A 24232-nucleotide genomic window follows, 5' to 3' on the forward strand; every position below is an offset into this window, starting at 1 on the left:
ACCCATTTTTTTTGGTCTCATGTTTACATCTCCTGGTATTCTAGTTACTCAGAATAACCCCTGGAGACTCTCTCTCACAACATAAACAATGGGATCTTGCAGAAGCAGGTCAACAATGTTATGACTTCATTCCAACAAATAGTTTTGGAGTTTAGCAATTTGTTGCAATGATTTGATGCCTTAACAAATCCTCAGCCTCAGGTTAGTCACTAGGTCTCTGGAGACCAAGAAAAATGCAGAGGATAATTAGATCATTTTCCAGTTGGCTTTTGATCAGCAGCATCAAACCTATCCCAAAAATTGAGTCAGGAATTCTTCTTAATTTCTCAATTAGATAATAAACATTGGACTGGTCCTCAGCTTTATAGGATGTGAACAGTCTTTTCTGTTTTCCCACTGGAGCTCTTTTCAGAAACAATTTAAAAATATTTTGTTACCCAGCCTCAAATTAAAAATATGTCTCTCTATTATAATAAAAAAAATCCTGGGATGAGACGAGACTTTTTAGCCTGGGATGAGACGTGACTTTTTTCAGAGAGATACTTTCAAGTCCCGCGAGACAAGACTTTGTGCCAAGAGATTTAACTATGCCTGGGGCCAGAAATAAAACACAAACAGTAGATGACAAAGTAGAAATGTCCGTAAAGATGGTTCAAAAACATTGGCGCAATACACATGCAGAGCAAGTTAGAGATAATGAAAGTACTAAAATTCGTAAGTCTCAAAAAATGATAGTAAAGATTGCATTAGCACAAACAAATGGAAATTATTACTCAGTGAAATAACAGAACAGCGATAGAGATCGAATATATTGTTCGGCATTTAAACTTGAAGTCGAAGACTTGTAGGATCATCTATTTCTTGTTGCCATCATGGAAAAGTACTTTTCTTCCCAATGAAGAGGCGTATCCGCAAGGATTAAAAGAAGTATTGTTTGGTGAAAGTGAAATCCACATGCGTGAGCGGCAGGGACACGAAACGGCTGGGGAGTAGTGCAGGATGGTTTGGCGAACGAAGCGAGCAGGGGCTGAAGCCCCCTAGTTACCGTTAACAGACTGCTAGTCTTCAGACAAGGAATCAAGTCCTTTAGTGATTATATTGTAACTTTAAAACTATACCCAATGAGAGAGCTCTACTATGATGTGAAGGTGTTATGATGAGCTCCTCGTTATTTCTAACAAGAGTGTTTATTTTTCCATAGGGGGTTTTGTGTGCCGTAAAATCTATTTCTGCCATTATTTTTAGTTTTGTTTTCACTTTTGATATTTTGAAAATTATTTAATGTTTTATTGTTTTCACTTCAATTCACATTTTAATTTTGCTTTTTAAAAGGACACCACCATTTTGTGCTCTTTTGTTTAAAATTTCTGTGGTATTGCTAAGTAAGGTCAACCAGAAATGGCGCATGGAATCACTGGTCAAAAGTATAAAAGTCAGCGTTGTGCATTTCCTGATGGTTTAAGATTGTTGATAATAACACACGTTGTGACTCAAATTTTGTCTTTGCTGATTGTTTTTGGCTTTCAACTTAGTATTCTTAATATTATTAATAATTATTTAGACTTTTGCTTTAGTTTTCATATTTTGCTTTCTGGTTACGAGCTACTCATATGTCTGTTTTCTCAACTATGTTTCATCTCCTTGATTCTAAGATACTGCCAATTTCAACCTTTGGGCAGAACAAAAGGTTTTAGAAGATTAGATTTAGAGATAATCTATCTTTTTATGTTCCTGGTATTATTATTTTAAGTATGCCATTAATTTTTTTTGTCATTTTTGTCACAGTTCCATGCTGTGATTTGTTTATTTTTGAATGGCCAAACATTGTTTCTGTTGGTGTTGGTGCCCTGTGGATGTGTTGTCCAGAAGTTCTGATGTGTGACGTTATCAGACCACCCCTATTTAATATGTAAACAGTCACATCCATTTCAGTATTAAAATAATATATTATGGCTTATTTGAATGGGAAGATCAAGTGTATTTGGTAGCTCAAAGAGGTAAATCTCAACAAATCTCAGTAAAAGGAAAAAAGTACCTACGTTGTGGTACCTCATTTGCCTGTGATATTTAACTGGCACTAAACTTCACAGCCTTCATGACAACCTAAAGTACAATGCAATTAAAGGAGAAGTAAAAATTTCAGTACTGAATTTAAGGACTGCTTTAAAATTGTGCTTCTTAGTGCTTGTGGTGCAGCTGGTGGTGCCTCACAGAAACAGCACATCACTTTAGGTGTGAATCAAATGCCTTGTTATTGTCTGTGTGGAGTTTACATCCTTCCCCCAAGCTTGTTTGAGTTTCCTCTTCTACAACCCCAGTTGCATGCAGGTTAGGGTAATCGGTTGATCCAAACTGGCCAAGTGTGAATGTTGGGTACGTTTCAGGCCTGAACTGGTTTAAGTTGGTCTAGATATGTTATGTTATGTTTATGTCAAATACCATCTAGTGCCTTGTCGAGTTTCAACGGAGCTTTTTGGTGTTTTTGCCTGTGCTTCTCCCCTCTGTTCACACTTTTCACTGTTCGGCTGTTTGTTTGTACAATTTGGCCATTCCTGGACAGTTGTCGCACTCATATTTTAGTAAGCAGGTTATATTATGCTGGGTTGACTTCTCTGATTTGCCATACTCCATTTTTCCCATCTCCTCTGGTGGTTCTCACCACTACTGCATCTGCCTCACGTTCTTCACTTATCTGTTATGGGAAGGACACACTAGCTTACACATTATTACACTCCTTAGCCGTGTGTAGCTTCTGTCTTTTTCATTTTGTATGACACTTTCTGTATCATAACATACTCACGCAGCACTTCTCTTATCTTTTGACAATGTTATAAACATCTCATTTGTATATTCCAGATTGCCTGGCTAATGCAGATCTCAATGGGAACATCAGCCACAGAATCTTTAAGTGTAGCAGGAAACATATTTGTGGGACAGGTAAGTTGTCATTAAATCCTTTAGATGTAAGCAGCTGAAAATCCTTCTGTGTGTAGTGAACATAAGAAATTTGACATATGAGATGAGACCATTCAGTTCATCAAGCTCATTCGTTTATAACTAAGCTGTCCCAGCATCTCACCGAAATTCTTCTTAAAGGTTGTCAAGATTTTGGCTTTAACTACATGTCTCAGTAGTTTGTTCCAGATTACCACAACTCTTTGCATAAAGAGGAGCTTCTGGGCTTCAGTTCTAATTGCCCTTATGCTCAAATTCTACTGGTGCCCTCGCGTACATAATTCACTGTTTAAATGTTAGTTTCATGATTCATTAAACACAGGATAAGATGTTACTATCTATTGTACAAACACTTACAAGAGGTAATGTTGTTGTTAATGATATGATAGTGATAGTGCCACAGAGGGTGGCACAGACGGGTTTTAAAGTGGGCATCCTCCTTCCTTAATATTTTGCCTATTAGCCCACTATTTCCCTGTGGGATTTGACAATGACGTCTGGTGTCCCAGAATCACCCCCTTGTGTGCCTACTTAATCTTCAACATGGCTAATTTTGAGAGGCCAAATGAGGTTACGCCTCTTCAACCAAAGCCACTGGCTCCTCTTTTCTGCTGCATTTCAAGCTGAAATGTTAGTTTGTTTTAAGGCCTGGTCCTGGATAACCAGATCTTTAAGCAGCCTGGTGGTGGAGGTTCGCACAAAGCCTCTGCATCCTTCTTACATTCAGATGCCACATCCATCAATTCTTATCAGGGTACAGTGAGCTGAATGATGTGAACTGTATGTGCTGAAACAGACCAAAGTAATAGGTTATGACTATGATGGAAAGGTTAGCTGTTTTCCAATGTCTACTTTCATCTTCTAGTCATTGTCTGAGTGTAACTGACCTAGCTCTGGGAATGAGGAGACATTCCTGTCTGTTTGTCCCCTTATACCAGATGAAGGCTGTTCCAGGGGGCAGACAATTGATGGTAACTTACATGGCCTTTGGGGGTGAAGCTAGGGATTGATACACATGGTTGTACCGTCAAGTGTAACATCCTTCAATAAGGCTGATCTTACACCCTGCTAGGGTGTGCTTGAGGGATGCTGGCTTGGGACTTACAGTACACAGGAACTCATTCAGCACCATCGATCCATAATCTCAAAAGATGCTGGATGAAGCTCAGTTCTAAATCTGCTTACAAGTAAAACACAAGCGCATAAGCAGTAAGCACAAGTATTTAAACAGGATGGTCCATGATGCTTCTGCAAGTTAACCATGTTACCAGTATTCTTTAGGCTATCCAATAAATTATCAGACAATTATCTTGTCTGCAAAGGGCTGGCTCCTGCCTTGTGCTGAGTGCTGCCAAGAAAGCCATGACCTCCCAACCACTATAAAATTGGATTAAGCATGTTTGAAAATGGACAGAGAGATAATTAATTGTCTGTTATAATTTCTCAGCACTTTGTCATAACTGATACATTTCAGTATCACCAGAGTTGGAAGGCCAACAACAGTAATGCAGTGAATCATTAAATGTTTAAATTATCCGGAGTAAAATGTTAAAAATGATTATTCAGTATTATGGGCCTAACCTGTACATTCAGATGAATTCTGGGAGTGAGTTGTACAGCAGCTGGCCCTCACCTTCCATTGAACCAGAGTGACAGCAGATCACTACTATTTGCAGATCACATAACATGCATAGACAATTGTGATCCAGGCTGCCAGTTCAAATTATAATGACTTCTATTTTGACAAATTTTCCACTAGGGACAAATAAAGTCTTATCTATGACTGAAGAGTGCATACATAAGCAGATTATTCAAAACCATTGCAATTGCTTGTGATAAATGCATAAGCAGCCTTTTGCCATGTTTCTAGACATTACCAGCAAGCCCGCGATTCCTGAAAAAATCGCAAATCCAAGAATGGCAATCACCTCATGGAGGGTGGATGCATCCTGGGAAATGTCATTTAATTAAATAAACATATTTGTACTAAAGCGGTTTCTTTTTGGAGTTGTGACTCATGTGGTTGTGGTGTTTCAGAAGAGTGTTGTAGGCGCCTTGTTTCCATCAGGACGTAAATGCATGACAAAATCGTGGTGAAACGGAGGCTGACCGTCATCATTTTGAAACACAATTGCCACTTCATTAACGATGGGAACATTGTATTGTCTCGGATCCCGTTGTTTGTCCTTTATTAGCACTAAGGCAACTGTAGTTGGTGCCACACCGTCCGCCTCTCCTTTTGTATTGGCTTCTCTTTCAACCTCATGTAGCATTTTCATAGAGTTTGCTAATGGGTGATTGTTTATGACTTCAGCTACGTTTCTCATTATTAGCTCTGTGGTTGATATACTGCGTCATCTAGATGTAACATGTACATTTGGGCACATTTGCGGTGGTGATTTGGCTCAGGGTGCACTGTTCCAATCCGATGCAATATTTGTCAACACACGCGAAAGCAGTATGGGCCATTCCCAGGGGGGAAGCCGTTGCGTGATGAAATATCATGGAGGGTGGGTGCGTCCTGGGACAGTTCATTGCAACATGCTTCTGTTATTGTTTTTCTTCATGCAGTCTCGTTTTTGTTTTTTTATGGCTGTGTCGTCGTATATGTGGTGGTGTGGCCGTTCGCGTCTGGGCGGCTGTACAACCTGGCATGCACGCTTTACCTCAGGTATAGTTCACAGGTCGTAGGCATGATAAAGTCCATCCATCCATCCATTTTCGTTAGGAGACCCGGGTTTGCTTCCCGGGTCCTCCCTGCGTGGAGTTTGCATATTCTCCCCGTGTCTGCATGATAAAGTTTCCATTTAATTCAATAATTCCATTTGAACTAAAGCGGTTTGTTTGTGTGGGCGCCTTCGTTCATTGTTTTTACCCATGTTGTTTGGGCACCACCTACTGACTCTGGGAAGCAGCCGCGTTGTTGTTTACTGTTAGGAATCATAATTGCACTTACGTTAGTTGAGCTGTTTCGCTTTTGAGCCGTGACTCCTTTGCCTGGGAGCTGTTTCATGCGCTTCATTTGTCTAGCGGGTGTGTTTTCTGTGGCTGTGTCGTTAGCTATGGGCGGGCTCGTTGCAGTGGCGATCACACTGGTAGGCGTGTTTTCTGTGGCTGTGTCGTTAGCTATGGGCGGGCTCGTTGCAGTGCGGCAGTGCGCTTCGATGCGCCCTGCGCCCATAACCTTTGGTTAGTAATATGGATTTTAAGTGCACATCATAAAAGCAGAGTAAGATGTTGTAATGAATGGGAGGAGGACTGAAGTCTGAAAAAAAAGTTGAGTATCCATCTGGGTCACCTGGTTTAATACAATTGTCCAAAAAAGCCAAACAAAAACAGGAATTCTATAGAACAACAGAAAACAGGCTTCTTAGGTTCCTTCTTAGGCAACTAGGCTCTGCTTTATAAGTGACTCGTCTGAGCAGGTCAGTCATGGCCAGTTCTGACATACAGATATTTCTCCCTAGAGTGAGAGGCCCTTCTCTGGGAACGTCTCGGCTTTATATCATCCCAGTCCAAAAGGGTGTGGCTTCTGGGACATCATGGGCAGAGCTGAGCTGTCCTAATGGGGCATTTCGGCACTGTAGGAAAAAAAGAGATGACACAGTTAGTGACCGTGCCCCATCTCATCCCAGGCTGGTAATGTGTACCTTAGCAAGTCAAGAAGGTGATCCTCAAACGCCCATGAGTAACAATGTGCAATGACATAGTACTACATATAAAAATGGTCTCTAGACACATGTCTTCTGAAGCTTCTATTTCATGTAATATTATTTCAATGCACTTTATATATTTGTTTATTTTATGCTTCTTTTTTTTTTTCTATTGAGACGGAGGCCCCTTTGTTGATCCGTCCTTATCTGCCAGACATGACCAAATCGGAGATGCATGCAGTGATGACTGGGGGTTTTGCAACAATAGCTGGAAGTGTTCTGGGAGCATATATTTCATTTGGCGTAAGAGATTATATTTTCTTTTTTAAATTAATTTCAGTTTTAAGAATGATACATTTATAGCAGAAAAACATAAAAGAGCATTCCTGTGTAAGTTTTTTTTTTATTATTCTGTGTGTGAATTTATGAGTGTTCTGAGTGTTTCTTTCATGTGGAACCAATATATTCTGTATCCATCATGTCCTAAACAGTAACCAAGGTAATGTTGAGATAATTACATGAAATAAATTTTCAAGAATTTATTAGTAAGAATTTCTCTTTAGAGATAAACATGTGTGAAGAACCTTTAACATATTATCTATTTTTGCACCTTTATGTAAGTTCCCAAATTTTTAATTTAATTTACATAATGTATATTATGTTAAAGACATAAGTATGACATTAGCACATACCATTTATCTGTATGCTGATTGGTTTAAATTGGAATGATTTCAATATGTTATGTAAATAAACCTTCTGTATTTAGACTCTTGTTTTGTCATTTTAAGTCATTCAGTTACAGTGTACTGGTAGAGCGCTTTGAGTCGATTTCTTCTAGCTTGTTGTCATGTAGATGTCCATCTTTGGGTTCATTAGTAGTAGTGACATGTGACTCTTCTTTAGTTACAGAGAATCCTCCTTAACACATTCCAAGCAGGCCAATGAAACATTTAAAATTCAAATGACATTTTATACTTCAAAAAGAAGGAAGCTGTCATTTCTGCATTTAATTAGTTATCTCACAATATCAAATATTAATCAGTTTTTTAAAAAACATGACTTAAACTTGCAAGCATTCTGTTCATTGCAAGGAAGGAATAAACAGCATTTGTCATTTTTGCTTAACTGGGATGGAATAATAATAATAATAATAATAACATCAACAATAATTCTTTACATATATATGGAGCTTTCCTCACTGCTCAAAGTGCTTCAGTGAGTGGGGAGCCACTTCAACCACCACTACTGTATACCATCCACCAGGATGATCTGAGAGCAGCCATTTTTGTTTCAGTACACTCACCACACATTAGCTGTTAGGAGGTGAACATGGGGTGATTAGGTGGACAATTTAGCCTGGACATCAAGAAGGATGCCCAGGGACCTTAATGACCACAGAAAGTCAGGACCTTGGATTTACTTCTCATCCAAAGGATGGAGCCATTTTTATAGCACAGTGTCTTCATAATTGCACTGGGACATTGGGAATTTTGAACAAACAAAATGTGTTGCTACTGGACTGGTCCATCGGCAAGCCTACTGAGGGACACAGTGCACACCATTTTTCACAAACTTTCCCAAGTGTACAGAAAATCAAATTGTTTAAAACTCTTCAGAATCTATTAGCGAAACAGGCAGCTTTTTGATTTAGTGTCATTAAGGTTACATCCTCCCTCATCCTCATTATAAGGGTTCTGCTCTTGACTCTGGCTCTAGTGGACATCTATTTTTTGTGTGCTATTAGGTTGTTACAGACCCGGGGTTATCTCAGGATGACATCCCCATCCTGTATGATTACTCTATTATTATTACCTTCGTTATGTTCCTGTCTTGCTTTACAATGCTACTAATTTTCCAGAATGCTGTACTGCATACTTTTTTTATGACTAATGGATGTACTTTTCTTTTGAAACTGGAATAAAGTTACCAGGACTGATACTTTTACAATATATGGTGGTCTCTCTTCGATAAAGCTTTCTGTTTCAATCCCTAGAACAGTCTTAGACCTTTCTCTTCTTCTCTACCTTTTCTACTATTGTTTTTGGGGAACAGAGACAGTGAATTGTTTGGGAATATTAAATAAAGGAAAGATAGGCATAGTGCAACAAGATGATCACACACACATGCTGTTGTGCCTTGTGCTTCTCAGTCTCGGACTGGACAGCCTTTTCTGTGAATAGTGTCCTTCTTTGCCTTTTCAGATTGATGCCTCTGCTCTTATAGCTGCATCAGTGATGGCTGCTCCCTGTGCTCTTGCTCTATCCAAATTGTCGTACCCAGAAACAGAGGAAAGCAAGTTCCGATGTGATGGTGCAATTCATATTGATGCTGGGTAAGTCATTTTCATCTGGGACTCGTGATTTGTGTTCATTTTAAACTAAGTGTTCATCCCCTGAAGCTTTGATTATTATGGTCCCAGAACTCAATTTTGGCATCCATTTTTGGATTAGACATTATGTTCTAATGGTTTTATATTTTTTGCATCTTTTTCTGGACCCATCTTTGTTTTTCCGTGCACTGCTAGTTTGAGCACTGATTGTTATGGTATTGCTATTCAATGAAATTTTGAGTTGCATGGTGCTGATGTTATTGTGATGATAAGATAAAAAATCAGTAACATGTATTTCCTAGTCACCCAAATCTGCAGATAAAACAAAAGAAACCTCTGCATGTTATTTTCCATGTTTATTGTTAGCATTACAGACCTTTTTCTGGTTTTCAGTTTGATTTAAGCTTTAGCGATTAGATTTGATGAAAGATAGGACTGAATCTCAGTATTAACCTTTTTACTGGCATTTTACTTTCTTCTCCTGGTCACCCCAGATATTCTAGTTTGCCTTCCTTTTACTGCTGAACATAACAGGACTGCTTCAGCTTTTCTTGCATACACACATCACAGGTCAGGTCAGGTCAGGTTGGAGAGCATGCACGCTCCCACCACATGACAAAACAGCTCAGCATTCTGGTTGGCAATCCCCCAGGCAGACATGCGGTCCAGTCCCACCCTCCGGAAATGACCCTGTATCTGCTGCAGCCAGGTGTTACATAGGTGTCTCCTTGTCCTTGTCCAGCCACTCAGGTCTTCAACAATGAGGATCCTGCGAGCCAGATCGCTCTCAGGGAATTGCACCACATGGCCGTAGTGCCATAACTGACACTCCCTCACAATGCAGGTAATGTGCCACAAAGTCAAACCAGCGGTATCCAAGGATTTTCCGGAGAGACACAGTACCAAAGGATTCCAGTCTTCGTCTCAGGTCACTGGATAGCGTCCATGTCTCGCCACCATATAGCAAGACAGGAAGCACCATGACTCTAAAGACTTGCGCCTTCGTCCTTTTGCACAGATATCGGGAGCACCACACACCCCTTTCCAGCAACCTCATGACCCCCCCCCCCCCCCCCCCCCATGCTCTCCCAAACCGTCTATTGACTACATGTCCTGGGTAAGACATTAACCTGCATCCGGCCCTGTAAGTGGTCCTCCAACTTGAAAGGAAATCATGAGGGTTGGTGGCAGAATTGGCACTCCAGCCACCATAAAAAAGCTTCAAACAGCTCTGAAACGACAGACAGGACTGCTTTCTGCTCTCTGCGGGAGTGCCTCTGCTGCAGCCGCCCATAGGAAGGCTGCTCACATTATGAAAAGGATGGGGGGAAATCCCTCAGGAGCCCCATCCCCAGAAGAATCAAAACTGTCGGAAAGCCAATGGAGTCAGGCCTGTTGGGGATCAGAACTGGTGTGGTGCTGAGGCATCGCAAACTGCATGGCAGCACTCAGGTCCCAATTTGAGGCGTCCCATCTGGGTAGGCATGTGGAACACACATCAAAAAGGAGTCAATCAGGGTTTCAACCTGAATACAGCTGCCCTATATTTGTTTCCTCTCAGGCAAACAAACCTGAAATGTACTTACCAAAAACCAACACAGATTCAGAACATATTCAGACCCCTTCACTTTCTGCACACTTCATTATGTTGTAGATTCAATTTGAAATGGATAAATTTACCATTTTTGTTCATCAATCTACACTAAATAATCCATAATGACAAAGTGAAAGAATGTCTTCAGAAAGGTTTACAAACATATTGTGATAGAAACACAGACCAGACATCGTGAAAAGGTTTGGGCCAGCCACCCGTATAATATCCATGGCTGCAAAAGGCTTTTTGAAAAGAACAGAGTTTTTCACAAGACTTCAAAACAGAACTGATTTCTTGTTGGTAAGATGGCGGCTTTAAAGGCCCATATAGGAAGTGACGTCATCGAAGGGGCCAGGACCAGAAGTGACATGTTTTGGACCTTAAGTGACGTCATCAAAGGGGCCAGGACCAGAAGTGACATCGTCTGGACCAGAAGTGAGGTCTTTGGAGATGCTGGATTTCTCAGGAAAGGTCTGCAGGGAACTGAGAAAGACAGTCAATGCACCCCGCCGTCCCCTGGTCGGATGTGGTATTACCATTACTTAAGCCCTTTAGCTGCCTCCATGTTATAAAAAAAAAATCTTGGAAGGTAGACAAGGGAGACAAGATGTGATCTTCTCGGAAGACACTTAAAAGACCCACGAGATGAAAGAGATTGTCCACGGAGTGTCTCGTGGAGACTTTAAACATGAGCCATGGTTCCAAGAGTTTGTCCCAGGACTGTCTCACGGGGATGTGGAACATGAGACTCTTGCAAGTCACGCACTACTTACAACCATTTTAAAATAAGACCACAGTCATCAAAACTCTCAGTCGTGTAAAGGCTTTTAGCAGACACATATCCTCTGCTCTCAGCTCATATAAAGCGTATAAGGACAATACTTTCTAGATGAAACGTCAACGACTAAGCGAAGAAGAAAGAGCAGCGCGGAGTAAAGAGACCCAAAAGCGTTGGAGAGAAAAAAATGCAGATAAGAGATTATGAAAGCAGTGGAAATCGAAAGGCTCAATAAAAACAATGGCACAATACACATGAAGAGAATGATAAAGAATATGAAAGCAGTAAAATTTGAAAGTATCAAAAAAAAGATAGTAAAGATCGCATTAGCACAAACAAACAGAAATTATTACTCGAAAAAAGGGAAAATAATCATCACGGACCAGGTGTAATTGAAAAAATAGCAGGACAAAGCGAGTTCAGAAATAAAAGACAAAGAGTAGAGAACAAAGTAAAACATCATAAAGAGGTTCAGAAACGAGGGGTGGAAACCCATGCAGAGCAGGTTAGAGATAATGAAAACAGTGGAATTCAAAAGACACAAAAAAAAACATAGGCGCAATACACATGCAGAGCAAGTTACAGAATATAAAAGCAGAAAATTCTGAAAGTATCAAAAAAAAAAAGATAGTAAAGATCGCATTAACGCTAACAAAGAGAAATTATTACTCGGAGAAATAACGGAAAGGCGAATAGAGATCGAATATATGGACATAGGTGATGGTAGTGCTGCTGCTTTGCAGTAAGGAGACTGTGGAAGATTGTGGGTTCGCTTCCCAGTTCCTCCCTGTGTGGATAGCGCTTTGAGTACTGAGAAAAGCGCTATACAAATGTAATGAATTATTATTATTATTATATGTCAGAAGTATGGAAATATTGTAAGGCTTTGAAGTTTAAGTCAGAGACTTGTAGATCATTTAATTCATGTTGCCATCAGGAAAAAGTAGTGTTTCTACACAATAAGGAGGCATATCTGCAAGAATTAAAAGATTTGATGTTTGGGGAAAGTGAAATCCACAAACAATCAGTCAATCCCCAACCCGCTATATCCGAACAAAGGGTCACGGGGGTCTGCTGAAGCTAATCCCAGTCACCCAGGGCACAAGTCAGGAACAAACCCCGGGCAAGGCGCCAGCCCACCGAAGAATCCACAAACACTACAGGCAAAATATACGAGCCTACAATAATTATTCAATGCTCTAAACGTAGATTTACACAATAATGGACCATACGCTATGAGAATCCGTGGTCCCGCAACAATTAAAGCTTAAGTTCGAAGAAACCACAATTCGGTCATGTGTATATTTAAGATCACAGAGAAGCGATGCAAATTTCAAATTTCAACAGGCGAAAGGAAAGGTAATGTAATATATATTCTGGGAATAACATTAGACACCAAAGGAGACCTTGATAGGCCATTCGTATCAAAATGTTTACAGTTTCCCGTGAGAATAGATTTTGCTATGACAACAAATCACAGGGACAAACATTCGAAAAAGTCAGAAAAAAAACATATTCACTCATCGGCAGTTATATGTTGCGTTGTCTCGATTTAAGTCCTAAAGCAAAATCAAAATTCAATGCGATTTTGAAGAAAAGGTAATTCCAAATATTGTTTTTACTGAAGCTTTAAAGTATAAGTGCAAAAAATGAAATTGAAACAATTCCAAAGAAAAAAACAAGCTTTACAAATTGTATATCCGATTAAACAATAAGGGGGTTGGCGAGCGAAGCGAGCAGGGGTCAGAGCCCCCTAGTATTAAAAAATAACAAAAAATTGTAATCTCTCATTTCCATAAGTATTCAGACTTTTTTCAGTGGGACTCCAGATTGTGGTCTAGTGTGTCCTGTTTGTTTTAATTCGCCTTGAGCTGTGTCTAGAACTTGATTCAAATCAGCCTGTGGCAAATTGAATTGTTTAGACATCGTCTAGAAGAGCGCACACCTGTGTATATAAGGTCCCACAATTTGCACTGCATGTCAGTGCAAAAACCATGTCATGAAGTCCTAGGAATTCTCCATAGAACTCCATGATCAAATTGTAGTAAGGGATAGATCTGGGCAAGGGAATTAAACCATTTGTAAAAGCTCTGAGTATTCCCAGGAGCACAGTGGCCTCAATAATTTTGAAATGAAATAAGTTTGGAACCACAAGGACTTCCTTCAGTTGGTTCTCTGGCCAAACTGAATAACAAGAAGGCTGTTGGTCAGGGAGGTGACCAAAAACTGTATGGTTACTCTAACAGAGCTTCAGAAATCGTCTGCTGAGATGAGAAATCTTATCAAAGGACAACCATTTTAGCAGCACTCCCTTGATTAAGTGTTTATGGTAAGAGTGGTTCATTGGAAGGCACTCTTGAATAAAAGGCATATGACAACTTAAAAGGACTCTGGGAACATAAGAAGAAATAAAATAAAAATAAGAAATAAAACGTGAACATTTTGGGCAGAACTCCAAACACTATACCTGACAAGGACCAGGCACTGCTAATTACCTGACTAAAACCATTCTTATGGTGAAGCATGGTGGTAACAGTGGAGTGCTTATCAGTACCAGGGACAGGGAGAATTGTCAGAATTGAGGAAAGAATGAATGCTGCCATATACAGAGAAGTCCTTGAAGATAACCTGCTCCAGATTGAATATGACCTCAGACTGGGGAGATGGTTCAACATGTTAACAACCCAAAGCATATAAGCAAGACAACGCTGCAGTGGCTTCAGGAAAATATGACTGTCCTTGAGTGGTCCAGCCAAAGTGGAGAGACCTGGAGGTAGCAGTTTACATATATTGTACTTCCCATCCAATCTAATGGAGCTTGAGAAGATCCTTCAGGAAAAACTGGATCAACTGCCCACACTCAGGTGTGCAAAGCTTGTAGAAACAGAAAAAAATTTTGAAGCACTTTACACAAACCATACTGGACAAGGTGCATGTAAATTTCAGTCTAAAAATTTTCAGTTGAACTGGCCAAATTCAATATTTCAGTTTATGTGTTTACTTAATAAGTTAAAAAAACATTTTTCAGTGAATCCACTCTGTAAAATGAGTTTTTCCTTGAGTATAAACTGGACAGAATTGAAAGAAATGATTTCAGAAAAATATTTTTCACCCTTTTAATAAATGAGTCAGTCCATTTATTACATTTGTAATGACTGGTTACCTATAAATGAAAGCTTCCTGAATGACCTTTTTACACTGACTCTCCTCAATTTTATGTTTGCAATATATTGAGATTTTGTTTTTGTTTTGTACTTTGAGGTCTTTAGAAGCCTTTTTATCAGGGAGCCCAAATATATAGTACTTGCTTAACATGACAAAGCTCTGCAACTGTATCACCATTCCAGGATATTTTCACTTATGCTTGTTTAAATGACGTGCCATATATAATAAGCCAGGTCTCTTAATTTCATGATACTCTGTCAATTTGCAAATAGAAGCAGAATTACTAGTTTATAAGTTTAGAAGCCCCAAATGAATGTCTCTTGCTCACAAATAACCTATGTCTTACTAAGCAATCCCCTTGACACATGAAAGGGTACAACCCCAAGTTGGAGTCTTTAGTGAGAACAGCAGACACTTCTAGCTATCAACATATGAGAGAAGGCCATTGCAGATTGCTCGGCAGTCCTGGCTTCAGTGGCTTTCAAAGTCATCACCTGTGTCCCCTGCAGGGTTTTCTCCAAGCATAACAGTTACAGTTTCAGTCAATTTCTAAGATCATCTGTGGGTCAGTTTCACTTGCTGAGAACCCACTCTGCTCTGAACAAAATCCACCAACAAAACACTTGTGGCCACCAAAGGGCACTTCAGTTCCCCAAACACCCAACACAAGCAGGCTTAGAGACAAGTGTAAAAGCACAAGAGAGTTTTTTATTGTGTGAAACTCTTCTCTGCTGGTTTCCCATCACCAGCAACACAAATACAGCAATATAGCACAGTACACAACAAAACTTTGTCATCTTCTCTCTCTCTTTGTCTGTCTGTGCTTCCCTTGGGCACTGCTTCCATTCCTCCTCACAAGCTTTGTTCTTCTTCCTCTCAACTTTGGTTCCTGGCGTTGAGGCAGCCAGCTTCGTTTATGCAGCAACCAGAAGCACTTCTGGTGTTCTAAAGCAGTAGCTTAGAAGCACTTCCAGGTGAGTTGAGAACTCAACAAAGTAGGGCTACCCAGTCTCAGCAGCACCCCCTGGTGGCACCCATGGAACCCAAAAGGGCTGGTGTCCAAGAACTTAATTTCCCATGATGCCCTGTGGGAAACCATGGAGCTGCTGAAACTCAGAGGGGCTTCCATCTAGTGGTTCTGGCGAGGCAGTGCCCTAAAGTAGTTGCTTTCCATCATCCTTCCACTTCCTGGGCTTCCTGGCCGGGTAAGAATACTGTGTGCCTCTCACACAGTATAAAAGTAGAAAGTTCAAAGCACAACACACATATCAAGCAGCAAAATCAGCACACTCCACACACCATACTTTAGAATTTAGAAGAAAAATTTTTTGAAATGCATATTCTACTAAATGAACTACCATATTGTTACTTTTCAGTCATTTTCATTCCCTGAACAGGGTCACGGACGGAGCTCATATGCAATGGAAAAACCTAGTAACTGACATTTTTTTCAAAATTGAGTTTTTTTTAGTTTTTGAAGTTACTAGGTCATTCCTGATGTTATAAGGGAGTGGTGATATCTTCATTCTTTTCAAAGCACAATGGAAGAAGCTAGTATTTACACAGTATTTTACATACTGCCAGAAAAAAACCTAGCAACTGACCAATGCGGAAAGACCGCCTACCAATGAAAATGTCGGATTACGATCACGTGATTTAAATGCTGCAACTATGTCATTTAAAGGGCAGGTGCTGTTGATTTGTGAAAAAAACAATATTGTGTATGTGAAGCTTAGGAAAAATAAAATCTAGAGATCGTTAATTATAGGGGCGACAATCATTTTCTCAATTTCCCAAAAAGTTGAAAGATGTGACATATTAAGTTTTTCCATAGTTGGTGAGAGGGCCCACACACACACATTACCAACCACAGGGAGAACATGCAAACTCCACACAGGGAGGGCCAGGACATGAACCCTGGTCTCCCTAATGCGAGGCAGCAGTGCTACAACTGCACCACCATACTCACATTTTATATTTTAATGATTATATATTTTAATTATATAGATATAAAAAGACTATCTTTTTATTTTTATATAAACTAGGGGCTCTGCCACCTGTTCGCTTAGCTCGCCAACCCCCGGGTATGGGTAACCAGATGTAAATTTTGTGATTGTTATTTTCATGGGAACTGTTACATATGCATAATAGAAGTAACTATTTTATATTACAGCGAGTAATTAACCATAGTTAAAAATAGTAAAATGTAATTAATTGAAAGAAATTTTTGTTTCATGTTGTGTTAGAGGTATTCATTGAGTTAAACAATTTCGTTCTGTTTGGCTTTGAAATTAACATACAAATGCTTTTTAAACTTACACCTTTACTGTAACACTTCAGTAAAAACGATATTTGGAATTGTCGTCAATATCGCATTGAATTTTGTTTCCGTGTTTGGACTTACACTGTGACAACACAACGTATAACTGCCTGTAGGTGAATAACGTTTCTTTCTCTCTAATAAATAAACTGACTTTTTACATTACAGCGAGTAATTAACTACAGTAAAAACTAGTAAAACGTAATAAATTGAAAGAAAATTATGTTTCATGTTGCATTAGAAGTATTTGTTGAGTTATATGTTTTTGTTCTGTTTGGCTTTGAAATTAACATGCAAATACTTTTAAACTTACACTTTTACTGTAACACTTCAGTTAAAATATACAGTACACCAAACAACAAATCTTTTAGTTCTCACAGATACGCCTCTTCACTGGGAAAAAACACTACTTTTCCCTGATGGCAACACAAATTAGATGATCTACAAGTTTCTGACTTAAACTTTAAAGTCGAACAATATCTACATACTTCTGTCATATCACCTATGCAAGAGAGGCACCATTCCTTTATCAGTGACACTTATGCATAAGTCGACACACACTCATTCAAAGGCAATTTCAAGATATGGATGCAATCAGAGAAACCCTTACAGATAATACAGACCCAACACAGACAATAACTTGAATGGAAACCTGTTCTTGGGGACTCATTTATTAAGCTTGCATACGCACAAAAAGAGGCTTGAAATGTGCATATGTAACTTCCTACACAGATGTCAGGATTTATAAAAGAGAACTTGACATGAAAGCTTATGCATATTTAGGGCAACTCTGACCCATGCATACACAACATTTGGGAGAAAATGGGAAATGACGAAATCTTGGTCAAGCAGGGATTTGCAGCCAAACAACTCAAATTTATTATTATAATATAAATATAATTTATTATAATAATGGCTCTGTGATATGAATTATTATATAATATTTCATATCACCAAGCCATTATTATAATTTGTGTTAGCGTGACAAACATATTAAACCTCAACAGTGATAATTATGATGTAAACATTGCCTTTTGGTTCCCTTTTAAGCGGGCCAATGCTGCTTATTTGCACTGAACAGCTTTTTCCTTTTTTCTTCGGTTTATATTGGCTACCTGTTGTCTGTTCACAGAGGACTGTTTGACAGGTCAGGAATATCTCAGCCTACTTTTACTCCATCATGCCCACTGTGCTGAAAGCCACTGGCTGATTGAAGAGGTGCTACATCCAGTTTTGTATGGTGTGTGTGTACATACATAAATCAAACAGATTTTTGCCAACATAAAAAGGCAGCTTGCAGCAGTGTCTGGGTCTCCTAATATAATCGAATCACTTTACTGCACTCTTATTGCAATAAGGGCATCTAGTGAGAGTGAAGCTGCTTTTGTTAATTGTGAGCTGTTACATTCTATTAGCACACAAGTCATCTGTGATGTCAAGATGACAAACATGACATTTCAATGGCCTGGATTAACCTGCGATTCATTTATTTTCAGGCAGACTAGCTTTGTCAGACATGACACTTCGGTATGTGGTGGCTGGCTTGTTGGTAAGGTAACTGTCAGAGCTCAGTTCTTCATATGGCCTGAACTATTTGTTGTATACATTGCATGTGCCAGGTTATAGTGGTTACCTGTTCAGATGCTGGCACCATATACCTCTCCTCAACCCCCAGAATGAGGAGGAAAGTAGAGGAGCTATAAAAAAAGAATGAAAACTGAAGGATCAAAAAGTACTAATCTGCGCCGGTCCAGAACATGTCTGAATGATCTCAGAAAAACAAAATCCAGCATATTTGGAAAGTCTGACAAGACAGAACTAGATGACTAAGTCAAAGAGTTTAATAAGAAATCTTAGGAATTGGCTTCAAATTAAGATACTGTTTGGAGCAAAAACCTGCATATATTGTGGAGTCCTCTGAAACCAAGATGGATTAAGTACGTATTTAGTGGCAGAAAACTAGTTATGTTTTTTTTTTTCTTTAGAAATGAGCAAAACCTCTTGGAAGCAGCCAGTAACGGGGCTTCATCTTCCATTGGCCTTGTTGCAAACATTGCTGCCAATCTGATTGCGTTCCTGGCCGTGTTGGAATTTATCAATGCTGCTCTCAGCTGGATTGGAGGGATGGTGGACTACCCTGAGCTTACTTTCCAGGTACAACCTAAGCAAACAGTACTTACAAAAGTCATTGTAAAAAATGACAGTATGTTCCTAATGGAATCCAGTTCTAGTGTCTGAACTTGCATTAGTGGCAAGGATGGCAAACGTCACTCATAGAGCAGATTAAAGTAGATCTGTAGACAGAAGATGTGCAAGTTGGAAACGGCTAAGACTTGGCCTGGTGTGCAAAGGCCAGCGCATCTCTAAGGAAAAAATTGGGATTGGCCTCCCCTAGACATTCTTGTATACTCAGATATGGGGATGGATATTTGAGTAGTAAGCCGCAAGACAATGATTATATTTTTGTATTACATACGTTAAACAACCATCAACAACAAATCAAATCAAATTAATAATATATTGAACAATTATTGTAAAAGTAAAGTTGAATAAATCAGACTCTGCAGTTACATGAATAAAAATGTTCCATTCCGGTTAGCGGAACTAGCTCAAAAGTTGATAGAAATCTATGTTTTGTACCTAATATTTGTATGCAAAATTTGGTTGACCTAAGTGAAAGTGTACTCAAGTTATCATGTTTACACACACACACACACACACACACACACACATGCAGACATATTTCCAAAAATGTTTTTTTCTGACTCATTGAGATCTAATCAAAATCTGGACATCGAATCTTTGAATGATTACAATACTTTCCCTATACTTTGTATACGAGACAATAAAAAGGAACAGGCAGGCAAGGGAATATATGAACTTCATAGGCCAAGGCCAGAGACCAAAGGCATCAAACTTATGGAATAAAAAAGGTAGAATATGCCAGTATGAGAATTTTTGCGGGCTTAATTATCAAGCATTGTGGGTAAGACAAAAGTGAACACTGCAGGTAATTAAAACCTTAAAAACACTTTTGAGTGGGGCAGCATGGTGGTATTGTCTCATGGTTCCAGAATTCTGGCTTTGAATCCAGCCTCAGGTACTTGCTCTGTGGAGTTTGCATTGTTCTCCCATGTTCTCCCCATAACTTCATGGGAATTTCTACTTGTATTTCTGTTTATCTTGCACATCTCAAAGATGTGCACATCCAGTTGATTTGTAACTCTGAACTGGTCCAATATGAATGTGTTTGTGAAGGGCCTGCAATGAACTGGCACCCCATCCAGGGCTGGTTACTGCCTTGCCATGAATGCTGTTATTATAGCTAATGACTATATAAATGAGTGAAGAAATGGTTGCACACTTTTTAAAACTATGGCAGTCATCACTGCTTGCAATAGAAAAGGGGCTTTGACAATAGAGGAGCAACAAGAGAAGCAAGTAGGCATCAAGAGCATTAAACTAAAGTTGCTGAATTTGTTTATATTGTACGTAAAACACTTTCAAACCTGACCTACATTTTCTCAACTGTCTCCATGCTTAAAAGCTTATTCTAACTTATCTAACTTGGGCTTTGCCACATTTGGTTAAAGTTTTCCCTATTTAATTCAAATTTAACTGTTTTTGTTTTAGAATAAGACCTCTACCAAGAACACTGTAAAATCTATAATATTATTGTCACTAGATCCTATTGGTTCATTCACTTTTACTCCTTAAAAGTTAAACAACAGTCACTGATTTTGTTTAAAATCTCTTGTTCTTGTGCTAGCCCAGTTAATATTTGGGTAGTTTACATCCCCCATGACTATAATATCCCCCTCTAAACTTGCCTTTTTAATTTTATTTAAAGGATGTAATTTGAAACTATTGTTTGCATTGGGGGTATATAACATACTCATAATATAAGACCTCAGTCCTTAATGCTGTCTAGTTCAATTTAACCCTCTGCAATAAGCTACGGTTCACTATCTATTCATGAAGACTTGCATTTAAATTCTGTTTGCATACGTGGCGTCTCCCTGCCTTTTCAGTTTTGCCTGTCATTTCTAAATAATGTGTACCCATCTTTGTTGTACTTCTGCCCATCTCTATTATTATGTGCTGCTACATATAATTCTAACCCATTTTGTTTATTCTTAAAACTGTTAGCTTTAAGGCAAGCAATTGTCAATGTTTTACTTTTTTTCGAATGGCACATTACTTTGATGTAGAATTTAAGTTACTATGCACATTTGATATTACACAGTGGTTGTCTCTTCATGTACAGTTTTAAATCTGGACAGTCCTAAACCCCCTGCCCACCATTCCCTAGTTTAAACAATCCTTAATCTATTAACTCACCTAAGTATCTGACCTTTGACTTTTGAATTCAATTTTGTGGTTTGACAATTGTTTTTTGATATTGTTTCTGGTACTTAACCCCTGCCCATTTATGACCACTTTTTCTCCATCCATTTGAAATGCTGTCCATTTCCCTGTCCTTCGGTTGGTAGGCATGTTTGGGTTTTCCACTCTAAATTTCTCATTTCCTTTGCTTTCAGGGTTCACTCCATTAGTGCTGTGATGTAGTAGTCTCCATTTTTGGATTCACTGACACAAGGTTACATTTCTCCTGGTTCTTTAGGCACTTCCTGCTACCTCATTTATCAAGAGGGAACTTTAATGCCAGTCCGATGGTGCCAACTATTACATAGAAATAGTAAAATAAGTCAAAGTCAATACTTTCTCCTAATATAAAGTGAAGTGGGCAGATCCTGCTCAATCCCTAAATGACACTCTGGGATTTTAGGGCCTCCCATATCAGCCCCATTAAGTCTTCTTTGGTTGGGTAATCACAAAATTTGGAATCGTCTGTACATTGCCTTGATCATTAAATGTCATTAAAGTATTAAGAATATTATGAAAAAAGTATATAAAATCAGATGTTCTAAATCTGATAAAATTGTATCTTGCAGCTAATTTGCTCCTACATCTTCATGCCTATTGCATTTATGATGGGGGTATCCTGGAATGACTCCTTTTTAGTGGCAGAACTGATTGGAACCAAACTATTCCTGAATGAGTTTGTCGCCTATGAAAAACTTTCAGTGTTCAAGAACAACAGACTAGCTGGGATGGAAGAGTACATCAATGGAGAAAAACAATGGATTTCTGTAAGTCTGTCCATCGAGATCTCAATTTTCTTTAAGCTCAAGTTTTAAGTTTATTGTCAAGTATACACAGCATATTGAAATTCATACTTGCGTGTCTCCACCAGTGTGACAACAGTAGTTCAATATATACATCAGATGTGATATCAGACAAGAAACACCATCACTGTGATGAGGATAAAAACTGCCTTTCAGTCTAGGCGTGTGTGTGCTAATGGTTCTTGTTGTGTTTGCCCAAATGAAGAGGAAGAAGACTGTGTAAGATACTCAGTTCAGTATTGTGCAGAAGTCTGGATGTTGTATTTTTAGAACATTACAAAAACTGTGACAAGAACAGGCCATTGAGCCCCCCCATCTCATCCATCCTATTCACCTAAGGTAGATTGTTCAAAATAACATCAATCAGGACCAAGCCAAGCCTGTAAGAATAAGTTTTTGCAAATATATTTCTGAACACAGAATTAATTAATACCTAAGAGGCTAAAGATCACATTTTAATTTTACATCAAATGTAACAAGTACAAAATAAACCGAAAATCAGCACGCCCTTCTGCCTGTCTGTCAGTGCTGGTCAAAGCTCATATGCACCCCAGGGTGGAGCAGTAAACACATGTCCCCTTAGTTACCAAAATGGTGCCCTTCTCTGTCCATATCATCCTTTTAGTATTATTAGACCTTGTATATCCGGGGACCCCCTCAGTGTCTATAGAATGCCCCTTGACCCACCAAAATGGTGCCCTTTGCTGTGCATATTGAAAACATAATCGGAAGGTATGGAGCATGCACCACCTGGTTTACATAAACAATGTCCATTAACTTTTATAAATGGCGCCCCTCAGGTGTCTTTTGGATTGGATCTGCTCTTTGGGCTTTCCTGTACCAGGCAGCCCCCTGTCTAGCTGGTGAGGAGGCTAGTCCACTATTCTCCTCAGCACCATACAAAGCACTCCTCCATTTCTTCTGTACCTGTTTCTCCAATGCTCTCTCCTCTCTTCCTTGCACCAGATGAACTCACCTTCAAACCCAGAAAAGACAATTAATCCCCAGCCTGGGATCACTTTTGGGTAATTCTTCAGACCATTTGTGAGATCAGGAACTCTCTCTCAAACTCCTGAGGCCATTGTTCTGCAGCAGAAGCTCCAGGTGTTCCTGAGTCCCACCTCATTTTATCAAGACCAAGTAACCCTGTGGTAGCTCACCTTCTTTAACTTGCAGTCAGTGCCGGTGCCAGGTTATTTTGCACCCTAGGCCAAGCTTATTAGTGCGCCAACTGACTGTTCAGTAGCTAACCTGTGTGGCTGGGTTTTCTCCCTCCTTATGATCTCCACCATAGGCGAATGCCTAATTTGCCTTAATGGTGGCGCTGGCCCGGCCTACAGTAGAGGACCATACGAAGTGAATAGCACCATCCTGATGCAACTTAATGACAGACTGACTTCCATCACCTTGGTCTGTGACCTAACTGCCCTTCCTTTGTTTCTGTACACCTGGAGCAGCTACCTCTGGAGCACTCTCTTGGCCTTTATGTTTCATCATTCCCTGCTTGTGCTTCTTTTAACCTTCCAGAATACCAACATCCATCCTTCATTAAGGTTCTTATAAGGCCCTGACCCTATTGAGTGGTGTCCTCTTTTGCTTGTAATTCCATCATATGCTAGACACTCTGCAATTTAAACAATTAATCTGAGCTACTTTCAATTGCAAAGGCACGGTTTTAGGACTAAACCTTTAGTAATAAAATGGATTCCTACATAATTTTAGACTGAGTCTGCACTTTAATACAAAACCTACATTATTGCAGTAATGTTAATTATGAACTGTGATGAACTAGTAATGAATACTTTATAATCTATATTGGTTTATTATTATTTAGTTTTCAATTGATATTATGTTAGCTTTCTATAATTTTTTACTTAATTTTTGCAGGTTAGAGCAGAGACAATTTCTACATTTGCCCTCTGTGGATTTGCTAACTTCAGCTCCATTGGAATCATGCTTGGAGGACTGTGTAAGTTTACTGAATATTACAAGGAGGTATGGTGGTTAGCAGTGCTGCCTAACAGATTCAGCATCCTGGGTTCAAATCTTGGACCCAGGCGTTCTCTGTGTGGATTTTGCCTGTTCTCCCATGTGTTGCTTGGGTTGCCTTCTGATGACATAATTCCTTCTTGCACACAGACATCAATAGTCATCTACTGAGATGGACTTAGTGCAATGAGGATGTATAAACAACAAGTGGTACAAAGTGCATTGTTTATTAAACAGTATCTAAAACAAAGTGCAGAGCA

General features: G+C 39.3%; 1 protein-coding gene across 1 annotated transcript in view; it reads left to right on the forward strand.

The window, feature by feature from the left end:
* The window catches only part of slc28a1 (solute carrier family 28 member 1), a 211693-nt gene that overhangs the window by 148170 nt on the left and 39291 nt on the right, over positions 1-24232 (forward strand). The window contains exons 10-15 of the mRNA XM_051920321.1: positions 2857-2937; positions 6786-6911; positions 8810-8940; positions 18780-18948; positions 21750-21947; positions 23871-23952. Of these exons, the coding sequence (XP_051776281.1) occupies positions 2857-2937; positions 6786-6911; positions 8810-8940; positions 18780-18948; positions 21750-21947; positions 23871-23952 (787 nt within the window). The remainder of the gene's footprint in view (positions 1-2856; positions 2938-6785; positions 6912-8809; positions 8941-18779; positions 18949-21749; positions 21948-23870; positions 23953-24232) is intronic.

This window comes from Erpetoichthys calabaricus, chromosome 17 (genome assembly GCF_900747795.2).
Source record: "Erpetoichthys calabaricus chromosome 17, fErpCal1.3, whole genome shotgun sequence".
Lineage (NCBI taxonomy): Eukaryota > Metazoa > Chordata > Cladistia > Polypteriformes > Polypteridae > Erpetoichthys > Erpetoichthys calabaricus.